This window comes from Poecilia formosa, unplaced genomic scaffold (genome assembly GCF_000485575.1).
Source record: "Poecilia formosa unplaced genomic scaffold, Poecilia_formosa-5.1.2 Scaffold297, whole genome shotgun sequence".
In the NCBI taxonomy this organism is placed as follows: domain Eukaryota; kingdom Metazoa; phylum Chordata; class Actinopteri; order Cyprinodontiformes; family Poeciliidae; genus Poecilia; species Poecilia formosa.
The window spans coordinates 105,331-120,059 of NW_006800236.1; the positions used below are offsets into that span (position 1 = coordinate 105,331).

Sequence of the window (14,729 nt, forward strand, 5' to 3'; positions counted from 1 at the left end):
ACTCCTTAGATGTTGAAGTCAGTTTTTTTTGTTTGTTTTGTTTTTTGCAGGATTTATATAATTGCGTCATGTTTGTTGCTCCACAATAAGGATCAAAAGTAGTCATTGCAACAGTGGTTTCCTTATTTATTTCATTATTTTTGTATTTGTGATGATGTATTGATAACCAAAAGTGTCAACATCCAATAAGTGATTTGTTTGTTACATTATTGTATATTTTATCATGTAAATAAAATTGCAGAAAATGCAGTCAGTTAATAAAAAGTAATTATTTAAAGTGTATATATTTTACTGAATATACAATTAGCTAATATAAATTAGAAATGCTTAAATGAAAGGAATTACTTACACTGGAAGTTACATAAAATCTTACAAATTTATTTTGGATTTAGTGTGCAAGGATCAGACATGTTAATAAATTAGCTCCACATTTAGTAAAATTTTGTAAATTACTAAAATAATGTGTTGCTTTTTTATGTATTTAAGCGCGACACTTTTGGTTATTTATTTTTTTAGTCGTACAAAGTTACTGCAAACCTGCTCCATTGCACAGTATTTTAGTCAGAACTTGCTGCAGTACCAAACTCTGAACACTGGAGGGCGGAAAATTTCCACTTCAGACTTTGAATAAACTTTAAATTCCACAAACCTGGTTCAACTTTAATAAAACATGTTAGAGACGATACTATGAACGTCAGTTGTCATTATACGAAACAATAAGAGTCAGTTTGACAAATATATTTTTAAATATGTCTCGGAGGCGGAGTCTTGGAGCCTGTATCCTAGCCCACTTCCTACACTTTCACTTTACGGATGGCTTTTCGAAACTGCCGTTCACATAGCGCCTCTGACTGAAACCGTGCTTTACGTTGTTTAATTCAGGGTGTTAAAATGCTTTCAATGTTAGTTTAACGTTGCTGGAGATGTTACTTTCGGTCACAGACGGATACAAGCCATTTCCTCGTCCATAACCTTCTCAGACCAACGCCATGATCCTTTCGTCTCCAATCAAAACTCTTTCGGGCCCCGGATGGCTTGTTGTTGTTCTGGCGGCGGCCTCTGTGTCCTCAGGTGAGTCCAGAACCTCCTCCGGAATCAAAATGTGGCCTAATAAACTTTAGTCTGGGTCTTTTTAGTGAGTGTGCGCGTAGTTTAAAACTGCGTGGCCCCACCCAGCTATGTTGCTGCTTGAAGGCTGAGGCTTACAGGCTTTTCCATGTATTTTTTCCATATGAATCGATTTTGTTCGTTTTGAAAGGGAATATTAAGTCTACAGTGCAATAAAAGTCGTAAAACACACGAAGAACACGTAAAACTGTGATGCAGTACAGTAGAGGAAGTAGAATTTCAGTGGAAAATGCAAAATGGAATTTCTGCGGTGGAAAAGGGTCAGTTTCCTCTATAAAGGCTTTTAAGGTCATTTCAAAAAGGTGCATGGCTAATGAAAAGCACTATGTCACATGAGAAATAAGGTCAGAAAGGCATGATGCTGAAGATCATACAAAATACTGTATAATTTCCTCAAATTTAAGGTATCAGGGGAAACCTTTCACATAACAGTAAAGGACAAAAATCCTGGATTAATAAAACTTCTGGTTCTGAGTTCTGATCTAGGACGGAGAAAACTGGGAAAGTCTGGAAAATCTTCACCTTTAGTGACAACTAACTTTCACGTTTTAAACACAAACATGGCTGACAAGGTGAATACAAACAGGGGCAGGTAAGAAAAATGTGTTTACACCCTAAAGAAGAGTTCCTCTTAGTATAAGTACATATTATACTGTGTGTCTGTTATTCTCACAAAAATCCCCTGTGATTTCAGTTATAATCGTATTTAGACAATTTTACCGAACACACATTTTATGACACAAAAACCCAGAAATAGTGAGATAATAATAGTAGTGTAGCAATATGTTTTATCTAGCTGCAACACACCACCCCTCCCACACTTATTGCTGAGTAGGACTAGTTAGCTGTCAAAAAGAAGGCAACAGAAATATTTCTTTGCTTATAAATTAGACAAATTGAGGTGTTTGGAGATAAGGGTAGCACCAAAAATAACAGTTTGGTAATAAATCTTATACTGTTAGAAATCCTGTGTTGTTGTTGTTTTTTTTTGTTTGTTTTTTCTAAGAAAATTGTATTTTAGGTTCAAGCAGCAGAGTAGGGTAAGTAGATGCCTACTATTCTGAGTCATCAGCTATGGATCTTCAAATTTCATTGGTCCTTGAGATTTGCACAACAAACCTGTGTCACCATAGACGGTGGGAACAATATTTTCAAAACCCAAATGAGCTGAAGGTGGAGAAAACTTCTCTATGTCGCTCCATGTGAAACTCGGATAGCTTAAAAAAAATCTGTCTATGCTAATCCTAGAACATTTTGTAAGTAAAATGCTTTTACATAAATTAAGAGACCATTTTGGGCTGAATTACTCTAAAGAAGAATTGAATGTTTTCCTCGTTTTAAGATAAAATTACTGACATAAATTCACCCTGCTGCTGTTTTTATATTTTAGCTCCTACAACTGTAACAATCTATAAAAAGGTGGGAGGCGAGGTAACGCTCAAACCAAAACAGGGCTCTGTGACTAATGCAACCAAAAACCTCGAATGGAAAGTTGGGAAGGATCTGGCTGTTGACTTTGACCCACCAGATCTCACGTACTATAATATATTTAAAGGTAAGTGGATCCGTGGCGTTCTTTTTCTTTCAATTTTATTTTATTTGTGAGGTGAAAGATAAAATTCTCAACTATTTTTGTTTGCAGGTCGGAGCAACTTGAACATCCAGACTGGAGAACTGACGATCACAAACCTGACTTATGATTTCACTGAGGTGTACACGACAGAGATAGACAAAAGCGTAATTGACCACGAGATTCTCCTCTTTGTACTCGGTAATCAGCACCTTTCTACTGTGGAATAGTTTTAGATTAAAAGACACAGAGCCTGATTGGATCTCATCTTTCTCCAACTCCAGCTCCAGTTCCTATACCAACCATTGCTCCATCCTCCTGCCCTGAAGAGTCAACCACATGTACCCTGACCTGTGAGGGAAACACGACCAGAGCGGAACCAGTACAATACATATGGATGGCTGACAACAAGGAAGTGCCAGGTCTCACAGACAAAACATACACTGTAAAGGTATTAATTATCTCATACGTCATATATAACAGACCGAAAAATCAGCCAAAATCTTTGGTGGATAATGGTTTTGCAGTTTAACAAATCCAGTTTTTCACACTTTGATAACTGTAGTGTTTTTCTTGCAGAACGACAGTTCAGGTGTCAGAGAGTTCAGCTGTAAGATGAAGAATCCAGTCAGTGAGGAGAGAAGCAAACCCTTCTCCAACCCATTCAAGGCTCGTGAGTTGACCCCATAAAGAATTGATCTATGCAGCTCTATTCACTATTTTCCTATCATTAGTTCATCCATTTAAGTACCATATGTAGTCATTGGTGTGGGAAGACACCAGTCTGTACTTCCAATGGTATGTTTTTGGCTGAAACACCTTCTATTCTTGTCAAGCCATTGAATTCGGCCTAAATGGGCAGTAGCCCAGGGCAGCATTATAAAGGGGGAAACACATGGTCCTCTCGGCCCAATTGACAAATTCATTTAAATGACATTTTCACAAACTCGGGCCATTTCTTTGGAAGCAGAAATGTAATTGTTGAAAGCATTAGTGCTGTAGCACAGCTAGCTCCTACAGGAGGATAGGAAAGTTTCAGTTTGAAATGTTCAGAAACCCTCCCAAAGGAAATCATTTATTTAATATGCAAGTATACACCAGTAAGGCATAACATTATGACCACTAACAGGTGAAGTTAATAAGACCGAGTATCATCATTGTGGCATCTGCTAGTGGGTGTGAACTGCTCTGTTCTTTGACTGAGTTTGGCAAACGACACATGCATGAGAATGGTTTTATTATACAGCATGTTTAATCTGCTTAATGTCCCTTTTCTATATTTCATATATGTAGTTTATAACTCAGCTGAAAGTGGTCCGAAGATTTCCAGAGGACTCACAGTGTTGGTCATTTTGCTTTCTGCTGTGATACTGGTAGTCATCATCCACAGAATGAAAACAGGTAATGAGAGTTAATTTGTTTATACACTGTAAATATGTGCAGTTTTGTTGCATGGCTGCTTTTTGTTTCAAAGTGTAAAATTAAATCTTGCTGTTGATTTTCTTCTCTTCAGGAGAATGCTTCTACAATAAATGTAAGTTTCCTTTAAAACCTTAATTAAAAAAATGATTCTTTTTGAAAATTAATTCTAATCTAAATGTTGTTAAATATTTGTTTCTACTTAATATAAACTAAGATGCATATTTGATATCCCATACATATCTAAATATAAATTCTATTGACATTTTCTCTGCTGTGATTCCTCTCTGCAGCCTCCATGCCGTGGGAAAGAGGTAAATAGACGACAAAAGCAAATTTATTAAAAAAGTTATAACCTTTTTTAGGTTCAAAGTTTCTGTTAACTTAAGAAATACTTTTATGTTCACAAATAAATCATAGTTGTTGTTTTTTTTCTTTAATCTGTTTTTCAGATTTCTGGAGGAATACCAAGGCGCAGCGTAAGTCTAAACCTGAACTTCCTTTTGTTTTCCCAGTCTATAAAATGTCAAACATTTAATTTTAGATGGTTTGTTTTTATTGTAGAACCTCAAGTAGCCGCTTCAGAATCCAACGGCAACACCACTCCACTAAAAGGCCAATTAGATGGTAAGACAGTTGATATATTTTTCATTCATTTACAGTTTAAAATGAAGAAAAATATCTTATATAGTCAGTTCCGTTTCACAATAAGTTTGCTCTGCCCAGACACTGTCTACATTTCTATAAAAATGTCATATGAGCTTCTTTTTCTGAATTGGATTATTGAAATTAACATGTATCCAACAAGTATTTATCTTTTAAACCACATAACCACTCAACGGTTCATTTCCTCTTGTTGCAGAGGAAACTGCAGTGGCGGATTGATAAAACAACATCTTGAAACTGGCATCATTGGCAAAATCTTCTCTGGAACAAAGATTTTGAAGGTTGGATTTTTCTAGAAGTGTTTTTCTTTTCTTTTTTTTTTTTTTTACCCCCAAGAATGTTTTTGATTTTCCACTGGCACTGAAAGCAACAACTGACTTGAGAGAACACACCAAGATATTCTGCTCTACTGTTACATTGGATGTTTTTAATAGGAAAGACTTTTTTTGTTGTTTTGTTATTGCAGCGTCTGAAACATGCACTTAAGTGATATTTTTAAGAGAAAGTAATCTAATCAGAGTGAGTTTAGGTAAGACAAAAGGAAGAGAGGGTGGGCTGCTGATCCTTTGGAGGTTTGGTTCAGGATTTTCCAAAGTGTCGAACAATTCCTGGAAGCCCGGTAAGGTGAGCTTTCCTGTAAAAGGCCGTATATAAATGACACCTACTGATACTTTGACCTAATCGAACTGGAGTGTGCTCCTGGTTTGATGCGAGTCGGGACTCGTGCACTTTTATCCGTGTCAGAGCAACCGAGCTAAGAGAAGAGGAATAAAGGAAGGACATTGTGTGTCTGAGCCGCCTGTTCAGCCAACAGTCAAAACTTGGTGCAGAACTGCTGACGGTTCAGCATCCAACCTACATGTTTGGTTTGTGACTTGACTTTTGGTGATGAAATGAGCTCCTCTGTACAGATTTATGATTTTAATAAAGAAAAAAGCTATCAAAGCCAACCAGGCCTTATGTGACGAGGGTAATCCAAGCATCAACATCCTTTTTTAAGGTCAAGTCAAAGTATTGCGTTCCATAATCTTTGTGTGTTTTCCTAAAAGTCTAACGGATGATTAGGATGTTGTTGCCAAATGTGAAACGGGCTTTTAGAGTCTGAACTGTGACGAAGAGTTTCAAAGATTTGCAGACCAAACGACGTCTGCAGCTGCGTCTCCATTACGAATGTGTGCAAAACTTCGATATTCCACTAATGTCGAAAAACACAAAGAAACCCAATTAAAATCACACGTGAAAAAATTTGTTCACGTGATAAGTCATTAAAAAACTGTTTTCCCCCCTATTCATTAAAAAAAAAAAATAAAAATGCCGCGTCATTATCCTCCGACTACTTTCTGTCTTCTTCTTTGTGGTTTGAGGCGGTGGTAAGATCTGGTTGTTGATTATGTGACTTCTGTGACACGTAAAAAGTGTTGCCGTTGCAGTTTTGCAAAATAAACCAATTTCAACATGGCCAAAAAACTTCCTCATCCTAGTGCCAAAACCTGTGATCAAAAAATGAGGTAGTTTTTAGAAATTGGTGTATTGCCATAAAGCAAATTTATTTTCAGAATGTTAAATTGCGCAATTATATAGTCAACGGAAACCCAAATAATGACTCGAATTACCTTAGAGCGTTATGTGTTGCTTCATGTTGTCAAGCAGGTTCTGCTTCAGCGCATTAAGGTTCCTTCTTCAAACAGGGCCTGGTTGGCTTGGTGAACTTTTAATCGTAATAAATGAAATCATTATGAAACACTACAATAACAACAGAGGTGCATCATGGGTTAAGTTTTTCAGTTACTTTTAGCCTTTTCAGATTTTTCCTTTTTTTTTAAACTAAATGTGTTTGAATGTTTACCTCTTCAGTTATTGTGTAAATTTGTTGCTTTTTTTGTTTTTCTTCAATTTTTCCGTATAGCCTTTATTAAAAAAACTGACACTTGTCTACTTGAACAGGAAGTTGAGGTATTTTTTGTGAGACTTGTACTGAGATCAACCCAAATGCTGTCGTTTCTCCATTTTTTAAACATCTTAAGCATGTAGAGATTTGCTTATTTATTACAAAGAAAACGCATGTAGTCACTGTATATGACTACATATACAGTGACTACATATACGTTTATTTAACGTACTTTAAATAAATGCAACAACTCAGTTATTTTTTTCATTACTTTTCATCGTTTCACCACTAGAGGGCAGCAAATGTTAATCTGGTTTATGCAGTAAACAAAATAAAATGCCGAAAATATCTGACGTCATGCTCTACTTTTTTTTTTTAAAGCTAATTAAGCTTGGAAGTGACATTTTTTTCCGTCCCATTTTCATCTCAAATGATATTTTGATCAAAAGGTAGTTTTTCATATCTTTGTGATTCAGCTGTACAAACAGCTCAGTTAAAGGAAGGACCACCTGCTGAGAAATCCTGAACAAAAAAAAAACAATCGGAGTTGTGAGCGACAACTACAGCTGAGTAAACAAGAATCATAACTTGGAGAGCGTGCTTTGAAAATCTTCTCATCCTGATTGTCTTCATGTTAGAACAAACGATGTATTTTAACTGGATTTTCTGATAGACCAGCGCAAAGCGGTACCTGTACTCTATGTTAAGGTCTTACAAGATTTTGATAAAAATCAAAGAAAAAAAAAAAGACAAAATACAGTGTAGCAACTACTTATGTTTTATTTATGAATAAAAACATAAAAACTTTCAATTTCCTATCATACCGCATTTCTCAGAAATTATTTTAATCAAGTAAAAAATATACATTGTGAGCACATTCTGAAAAAAACTAGAATCCTACTAAAAAAAAGTGAGTATGACAAAGTGAAACTTCTGCTGTGTAGGAATTAGAAGTTCACTTTGAACTTTAACCCCGTTATAACCTGCAGCAGGATTAGGTAACACTGCATTCCTATAAATTTCAAAGTAAAAGCAGCAGTTTTTTTTCTTTCTGGGTCCTTAAACCGTGGCACTAAATCTTAAAAAAAATCTAAGATTAAAAACTGACTTGTTAAAATGACACTTTGGCTGGTGTCCTACAATGATTTGTATCAAATACAAATTAATACTAGAGTATTACAAATACAATTAAACACTGCAGAAAATCCAGCAGTTTTTTTTTAGCTTTCAGCATGTGGTTTTATCACAAGATATGATTGTCTTTGTTAATGAAAAAAAAAAAACAGCAAAATCAATACAATCAGATTTTGTCTACAGATATTTGTAACAAGTACAATCGGAGTGCTGTGTTAGGAAAAAAAAGTGTAATATGTTTCAAACTTGATGTGCTCTGTGACTGTTTTATGGTGAAAAACATAAATGTAGTGCAAGAGGCTTCACACAGCAGAAGACGAGGCAGTTGCATGATTAAGGCTCAGAAAAAAAACACCCAACATCTCCGCCATCTTTACCAGGTTAATATGACTGGCACCTCTGCGGCTTCTCCAAGGTGTTTGCTGCCTTTAGGTTTTGACATTTTGGCTGTTGGACAGCGGTTCTGCTTCGGAGGTCATTGAAACAGGTGTGAGCTCTGTGTGCAGCCTGTCGGGTGACGCCTCCTCCTCCTCCCCCCGGTTCCGGAAGTGACGCACGAGGACGACGGCAGCGCTGATTAAGTACACCACGGTCAGCAGGGTGAAGTAGATGAAGTAGATGCGGAACTGCAACAGAAATTTGGAAGCTGAAAGGAGCTGAGGTGGCGGACAGCGAGACGAGATCCCAGGAAAAGTTTTTGTTTGACGTGCCTTCAAGAGGATTAGCTAGATTTTTAATTGTATTTAAGAGAAACTTGGGTTAAGGAGGCAGCCTTTGTAAATGTTTTATGCCTCCTACGGTGAGCGACCTCACCTGAGATTCCACGTCTAATCCCAGGCCTCTTTTGTCTGAAAATATCAGGTTGATGATGCTCTTCAGTACCGTCCCCAAGAAAGTGTTGATGCCAAACACCAGAGCGCAGAGCTCCTTGGTGAGCGACGAGGCGATCTGGAAGCTGGTGGTGAGAAGACAGTGACACCCAACTGAGCGGTTTGAACACTAGAGGGCGCTACAAGCAGGAATAAGTCTTTATAATCAATGCAAAATTTGCTGCTAGGCAACGGGAAACTTTTACTCCAGATGCAGCTTTCTCAATCTGCAAAGATTAAATTATAAACTGGACTGCCGTATCAATGCCACTTCAGAGGGTGGTATTTTTTATTTTTAAATTAAATCGACAAACGGCAAATTACAGCACAATTTCAGCCATTATCGGTTTATATAATAATAAAATAAAAATAAATCTGTACTTCAGAAACATCTTAGTATATACTATATTTTTTGTTTGTTACTCACGTGGCGATAGGAACCAGGAACTGGTAGAATCCTCTGAAGAGGATGTAGCAAGAATAACAGATCCAGATGTTTCCAGTGGTGCCCATGACCAGCAGCATGCCCGCCTGCAGCGCCGTGATGCCGCCGATGACCAGCTCCGACCAGACGTTCCAACGGATTTTAGCGAAGCCCGCCATGAAGGAGGTGATTGCACCTGCAGAGTGGAAGGGGAGGGAGGAATGATATAATTTTGAATTAATCCCATTGTTTTCCATTGATTTTAGAACAGTACACAGAAATCAATCAGCACTGGTCAAACAAACCAAGATATCTGGTTGTTGGTTACCCAACATCACGTTTTGCTTTATGACACTTTAGTGTTCCCATGTGATCTCCAGGTTACTTAACCGGTTTAAAGTGCAGAAAGAAGTAAAAACGGAACGTAAAGCAGTTGGTTTTATTCACAGCTCTGGGGGAATGAGATCAATAGGTAATCCAGCCTCTAATGATGGAGCATCTGACTATAGGTACGGCTTTAATTGTCTGTTAGAAGAACCGACCCAAATCTGATCTTTTCCTGCAGGAAAAATCCAATTATAAGTAATTTATTATCATCTGTTTATCAGACTCTACATACTTTCTTCTGGGTTTTCTTGACTTTTTCACAAGGAAAACTCCAAATCCTCCCGGGCTTGTAAGACGGAAGCTTTTACTTTGAAAACGCCCCAACCAAGCTAAACTCGCTCTTCCCTTGCTTTCTTTTCTCAAACAGAAATTGCAAATGACCGAAAATAATTTTCAGAGGCTGGCTGTTTTTTTTATCACTGGGATTTGACCTGAATTCAAAGTCCAATTTAAATACAAGCTGTAAATAAAGCATGCTTGTCAAACAATATGGCCACCCGGGGCATCCTGACATCACTAAATTACAGAAACCCAAAGAGTGCATTTGTGAAAAACGAAGGTTTCACTCAATGTAAATCTTCAAACACTAAAAAAAACCCTGATTATTTGATTTACTGCCCCGCCCTACTTTGCATAAATTGTGAGGAATCTGTTATTGAAATAATCGGCAATTTATTTAGCAATCAATTAATCATTAACTGGAGTATGCAGACTCAAAAATGGCTGTTTCCGGAAAGAAAAACACCCAAAGAGCCGCAATTTAACCAAAATTCCACATTTTGCACTTCATATAAAAACAACTTTTGTCTGAGATCTATTCCACCTAGAACTCCTCAAGTTTTAACTTCATCTAGATGTATTATTTAGCAGCAGATGCTACAAATGATCAAGCCTTCACTAAAGGAATGCTGTGTGACCGAATTCTAAAAAGGAATTGAATTGTTTGCTATTTACATCTTTTTATGGATTTCTAATATTACATATTAAAGACTTTTCAGAAAGTGCCAGGATCTGCTAATCTCAAAGGACCTACATATCAGTTTAAATGACCTACACATGCGTTAGGACAAAGTCCAGCGTACATCAGATATATTCCCATTAACTCCAGATGGGATAATTCCAGGTAAAGCGCTCACTCAGTAAGGTCGCAGCCGCCTCCACCGCGCCGTTGTAGTTGGTGGTGGACTGCACTTTGTTCCACAGGATGTGGACGTAGAACAGCACCAGGTAATACCCCGTGGAGTTGAAGATCCACCACAGGGACCAGAGCCTCAGGTTGGGCCTCTTCACCATGTTCCAGACCTCCAGTAGCATCTGCACAAAGATGGACTCCTTCCAGTTCGCCATCAAGGACACACCCGCCCGCGTGGGGTTCATCTCGTCCGTTTCGGAGGGGGCGGCCTTCTCCGCCGGCTCCCGGCTCTTCGTCCGGTTGAAAAACAGTGAGCGCTTCGGCCAGGGCAGGCAGCATGCCAGCGCCAGCCCAAAGCTCACGAAGCCCAGGGAGATGGTGTCCAGTGTATGGTAGCTGATGTCGCCCAACGACAGGCACAGCTGGCCCAGCACGGAGCTGACGAAGACGCCCAGCAGGACGGAGGAGCGCGAGTATCCGGCCACGCGCTGATACAGCGACGGGCTGACCAGGGAGAAGATGTATGAGGAGTAAGCCACGCGGCACGCCATGGTGATGCCGTAGAAGAACTCCATCAGCTGCATGTGGAGCAGCGTGGCGCCCAGCAGCATCAGCACCCAGATCACCACGTGGCTGATGCCCTGGATGATCAGCACCGGCTTGTAGCGCAGCAGGTCAGTCAGCAGGAAGGCCGGCACCAGCACCGCCATGTAGGAGTACGTCAGCACCGGAGTGATCTCATTGGTCACCTGGGAACAGCAGCCGGTGCCGGGTTAAAACTTTTCCCCTCACAGAGTGTCCAAACTGATTGCAACAAATGTTTCTACGGTCTTAGGGTTGATTTTACATTAAATAACTTCTTAACTGACACAGAAGACAAGAAAACTAGTGGCATTATTTTTAATATCCAGGAACAAATCCTGGATCCTTCAACACTTCTGTTAAAACACTAATTTCAAGAGTTCAATCCTTTTAATCCAAATTTCAAACTACAACCCTTCATAGTTCTCATTTTTGTATCATTTAAAACTGTAAATAGATGGATTTATAGGTGGATGATGGATGAACTAAAGAAACACTGCAGGTTTAAGCAAAATAGGAGAAGGTTGAAAATAAAAGCAACTGTCTTTTGTCTATTTTTAACAAGCTTATTAGCATGAGTCGTCTGTCCACTGCAACTGCTTTAGAGACCTTTCTGAACTCTTAGGCTCATTTTTCGGTCCTTCGAAGTCATAAAACAAAATCGCATCTGTACAAGTCACACATCCTCCTCCGATGACGCAGTTAGGAGGAATGCGAACTGTGACCTCGAGTAAGACGGATCAGTCAACTCCCTGCGGGGAACACATGAATTCATCCGAGCAGAAAATCCTGACAAACAGTTGCAAAGTTGCAATGCGACTGTAACGGGACGAGTTGGAAAGCCTTTGTTGCATTTCCGCCGAGTTAATTATCAATGTCTGGACCGCACTGACCTGCTCTCTGGTGAAGTTCTTCTCTGAGCTCAGCAGATTGGGTGTGATGAACGACTCCCCGGGCCTTATGGAAGACATGAACCCGTACAAACACAGAAACATCACGGAGCACGTCAGCTTCCCGCCGTCCTCGGCAGGACACGGCGCCGCAGCCGCCTCCGCATCCCCGCGTCCCTCGCCGTCCTCCAGCGGTGGCAGCGGTGGCAGCGGCGGCGTCTTCACATCCACGTCTTCCCCCGCCGCTGCTCGGTCAGCTGCCATCGTGGCTGCTGGATGTCGGTCGCCCCTGGATACGAAGCGCTGCCTTTCCGCTGCTCTGTCAGATCAGCATGTGAAGCAAAACTGCTCCGGCTGGAATGAAAGAGGAAACCCTGCGGCGCTGTCTGACGCCGCTTGGTCCTCTGTGAGTGAAGACAGGCTGAGCTACCTGGAATGAACCATTTTACAGGATGATGAAATCGTAGGTACACAGCTAGCATGCCGTCGTCCGCATGAGAGAGAAGCTGTTGACCTTTGCCCCTTTCGACCGTGCAATATTGTTCCGACAGAAAGCTATCCAGCAGCTGAGGCCCGGCGCATTGTTGACCTGAAACGATAACAGCGTGTTCTGTCAGTTGAGCCAATCCGACTTTGTCTTGCGTAATGGAAAGTAAAAAAGGAAAACCCTCTTTGTGGTTTTCCTAAACAAAATCTCTCCACATTTGGGTTAAAAACAGCTCAAATCAGACGTAAACATAATGAAATGATGGCCAACAAGAAAATCTTGTGCTGTTTTCCACCTCAGAGACCGACATTGTAACGTACTGTATTCTGTACATGGAATTAAGGAAGCTTAGTTAAACAAATCCATCTAAACTACATGCAAAATAACCCGAGTCAACAAATCACTGCAGTCAACAAATCACTGCCCTGAGTAAACAAATCCGTTTAAATCACAAATGTGTTGTGGTGTTACATTTATGCAAAAAAAAAAAGACAATCAGGAAAATAAACTACATTACACAAATTATAAGTGAAATATGGTGGTGGCAGCATCATGCTTGCAGATGGTTTCTTGCTTAAAATTGTATTAAGATACATCATAAATAAGTGATAAAATGTAAAAAAATAAAAATAAAAAATGGGTAGTAATTAGTTATATTTGCTTAAGCTTTTTTTGTGCCAAAAATTTACCTTTGCAAGTAGTTTTAAGGCACCATACTTTTAACCTTTGAGTGATACTATTATGAAATACTGTTTAAGAGTAACATAAACACACTACCCTAAATTTGCAATACAATAAGGTTATTTATGTTTAATAACGTTTTTATTTTAGCCTTTAAAACATCAGAATTCGCACAAAATGAAATGTGTTCCTATCATTTTACCAACTAATTCTTAGTTGAGTCATTCTTGGATAGCTTTTTACATTAGTGAAAAGTAGCGCTACTCTTAAGTACTGTACCCACCTTTTCGGTGTATGAATACTTTTGCAAGGCCCAGAATGTTCTAAACCCACTTAGGTTCTGAGACAGAAAAACAAGTGCTATAAAACCATTTTAATGTGTTTACAATGAGGACCTTACTTATTTTCCCTTCTGCATTATTTCCAGGTGTTATTATAATGAAAACAACAACAGTGCAACAGAAGACGAGGTCTGACTGGATGTGTTTTTACAACAAACACGTAACAAATACGTAACACGCGGTACTAGCGCGGGCTAGCTCCTAATGTGACTGAAAAGCTTAAAAAGAGACGGAAGGTTTTCAGTCATGTGTTTAACGACATATTTAGAAAGCTGCAGCTAACAAGTTAGCATTACTGTCTAAAAGGCGAAGCAGGAATCTGGACTCCGTCAGCACAAATGATTAAAATGGCGTTTAAAGCAAATTAACCTCAGCAAGCCAGAAAATGATTAGCTACCTGTTAAAAACGTGCATTTCAGTAACATAAAACGGGGGGCTTAAAAATGTAATAAATAAATGTAACGTTACCTCGTGCGGACCACTTGCAAATCTTTAAAATCGCGTGGGTTTCTGGGAACTGCAGTTCTCTCCCACAACCAAGATGATTAATGGTCTCATAAGTTGTAACATGTTTATTTGGGGAGTTGTTTCTTGTGCAGCTCACACAAAAATGACATACAAAGAATTATTTTTGACTGGCTAATGCTTTTAAAATATATCTTAAGCAATATGTTTAAAAATTACGACAATAATAATATCCTTACAACAATTTTCTTGATTTTACTTTTAAACTTATCTTTCTCCTTCAAAAAAGCTCATGTATGACCTCTTCTGGTAGGTCACTGCTATTGCAGCAACTAATGCTATTACTACTACTATGACTACTACAAGGCTGCCACCGCCACCGCTACTACTACTACTAATAATAATAATAATCATAATAATAATAATCATAATAATAATAATAATGCAGCTGTAATAACTATAACTTCCAGGTTCACTGAAAATTTTACATTAGAGCAATAAACGTATTTTTATTACACAAATGCTATGTAATAAAAAAGACTGACATGGTAACATATTCTGTTACCATGTGTGGTTTATCTCCACAAGAGGGAGATAAACCACACAATATTTGCTATTAGTGGGAAGTTGAGTGGAAGGGAAAAAAAGTGTATAGGCAGCAGAAGT

The 14,729-nt window shown here is 38.8% G+C and overlaps 2 protein-coding genes across 4 annotated transcripts; one reads left to right on the forward strand and one right to left on the reverse strand.

Annotated features, from left to right (window-relative positions):
- The first annotated feature begins 768 nt into the window (after positions 1 to 768).
- LOC103151914 (uncharacterized) lies at positions 769 to 7,024 on the forward strand. 3 transcript variants are annotated; one of them, XR_001658657.1, is made up of 12 exons: positions 769 to 1,071; positions 2,519 to 2,683; positions 2,771 to 2,899; positions 2,983 to 3,149; positions 3,278 to 3,371; positions 3,992 to 4,099; positions 4,212 to 4,232; positions 4,411 to 4,431; positions 4,570 to 4,596; positions 4,682 to 4,744; positions 4,980 to 6,780; positions 6,815 to 7,024. XR_001658657.1 is itself a non-coding variant. In XM_007572192.2 (11 exons), exons 1-11 carry the CDS (start codon positions 990 to 992, stop codon positions 5,000 to 5,002), a joined length of 900 nt encoding a protein of 299 aa, XP_007572254.1. In that variant the 5' UTR covers positions 769 to 989; the 3' UTR covers positions 5,003 to 7,024. The 3 variants fall into 3 exon arrangements, 2 of the variants coding, with proteins under 2 accessions (XP_007572254.1, XP_016516262.1); XM_007572192.2 differs by having other exon boundaries at positions 4,980 to 7,024; XM_016660776.1 differs by having other exon boundaries at positions 2,522 to 2,683; positions 4,980 to 7,024.
- Positions 7,025 to 7,894: 870 nt separating this feature from the next.
- On the reverse strand, positions 7,895 to 14,149 carry slc19a1 (solute carrier family 19 member 1). Its single transcript, XM_007572193.2, has 6 exons — positions 14,067 to 14,149; positions 12,093 to 12,678; positions 10,622 to 11,366; positions 9,102 to 9,294; positions 8,619 to 8,760; positions 7,895 to 8,431 (listed from the first exon to the last, which is right to left on the reverse strand). Exons 2-6 carry the CDS (start codon positions 12,351 to 12,353, stop codon positions 8,234 to 8,236), a joined length of 1,539 nt encoding a protein of 512 aa, XP_007572255.1. The 5' UTR covers positions 12,354 to 12,678; positions 14,067 to 14,149; the 3' UTR covers positions 7,895 to 8,233.
- Between the last annotated feature and the right edge of the window lie 580 nt (positions 14,150 to 14,729).

Bases quoted from the DNA above. Each gene is read 5' to 3' on its own strand.
- LOC103151914 (XM_007572192.2), top strand. From the start codon at position 990: ATGATCCTTTCGTCTCCAATCAAAACTCTTTCGGGCCCCGGATGGCTT. The intron at 2,684-2,770 runs GTAAGTGGATCC...TTTTGTTTGCAG, and splicing joins GTACTATAATATATTTAAAG to GTCGGAGCAACTTGAACATC. The intron at 3,150-3,277 runs GTATTAATTATC...TTTTTCTTGCAG, and splicing joins ACAAAACATACACTGTAAAG to AACGACAGTTCAGGTGTCAG.
- slc19a1 (XM_007572193.2), bottom strand. From the start codon at position 12,353: ATGGCAGCTGACCGAGCAGCGGCGGGGGAAGACGTGGATGTGAAGACG. The intron at 9,295-10,621 runs GTGAGCGCTTTA...TCCACTCTGCAG, and splicing joins GGCGGCTGCGACCTTACTGA to GTGCAATCACCTCCTTCATG. The intron at 8,761-9,101 runs GTGAGTAACAAA...TCTCACCACCAG, and splicing joins TTCCTGGTTCCTATCGCCAC to CTTCCAGATCGCCTCGTCGC.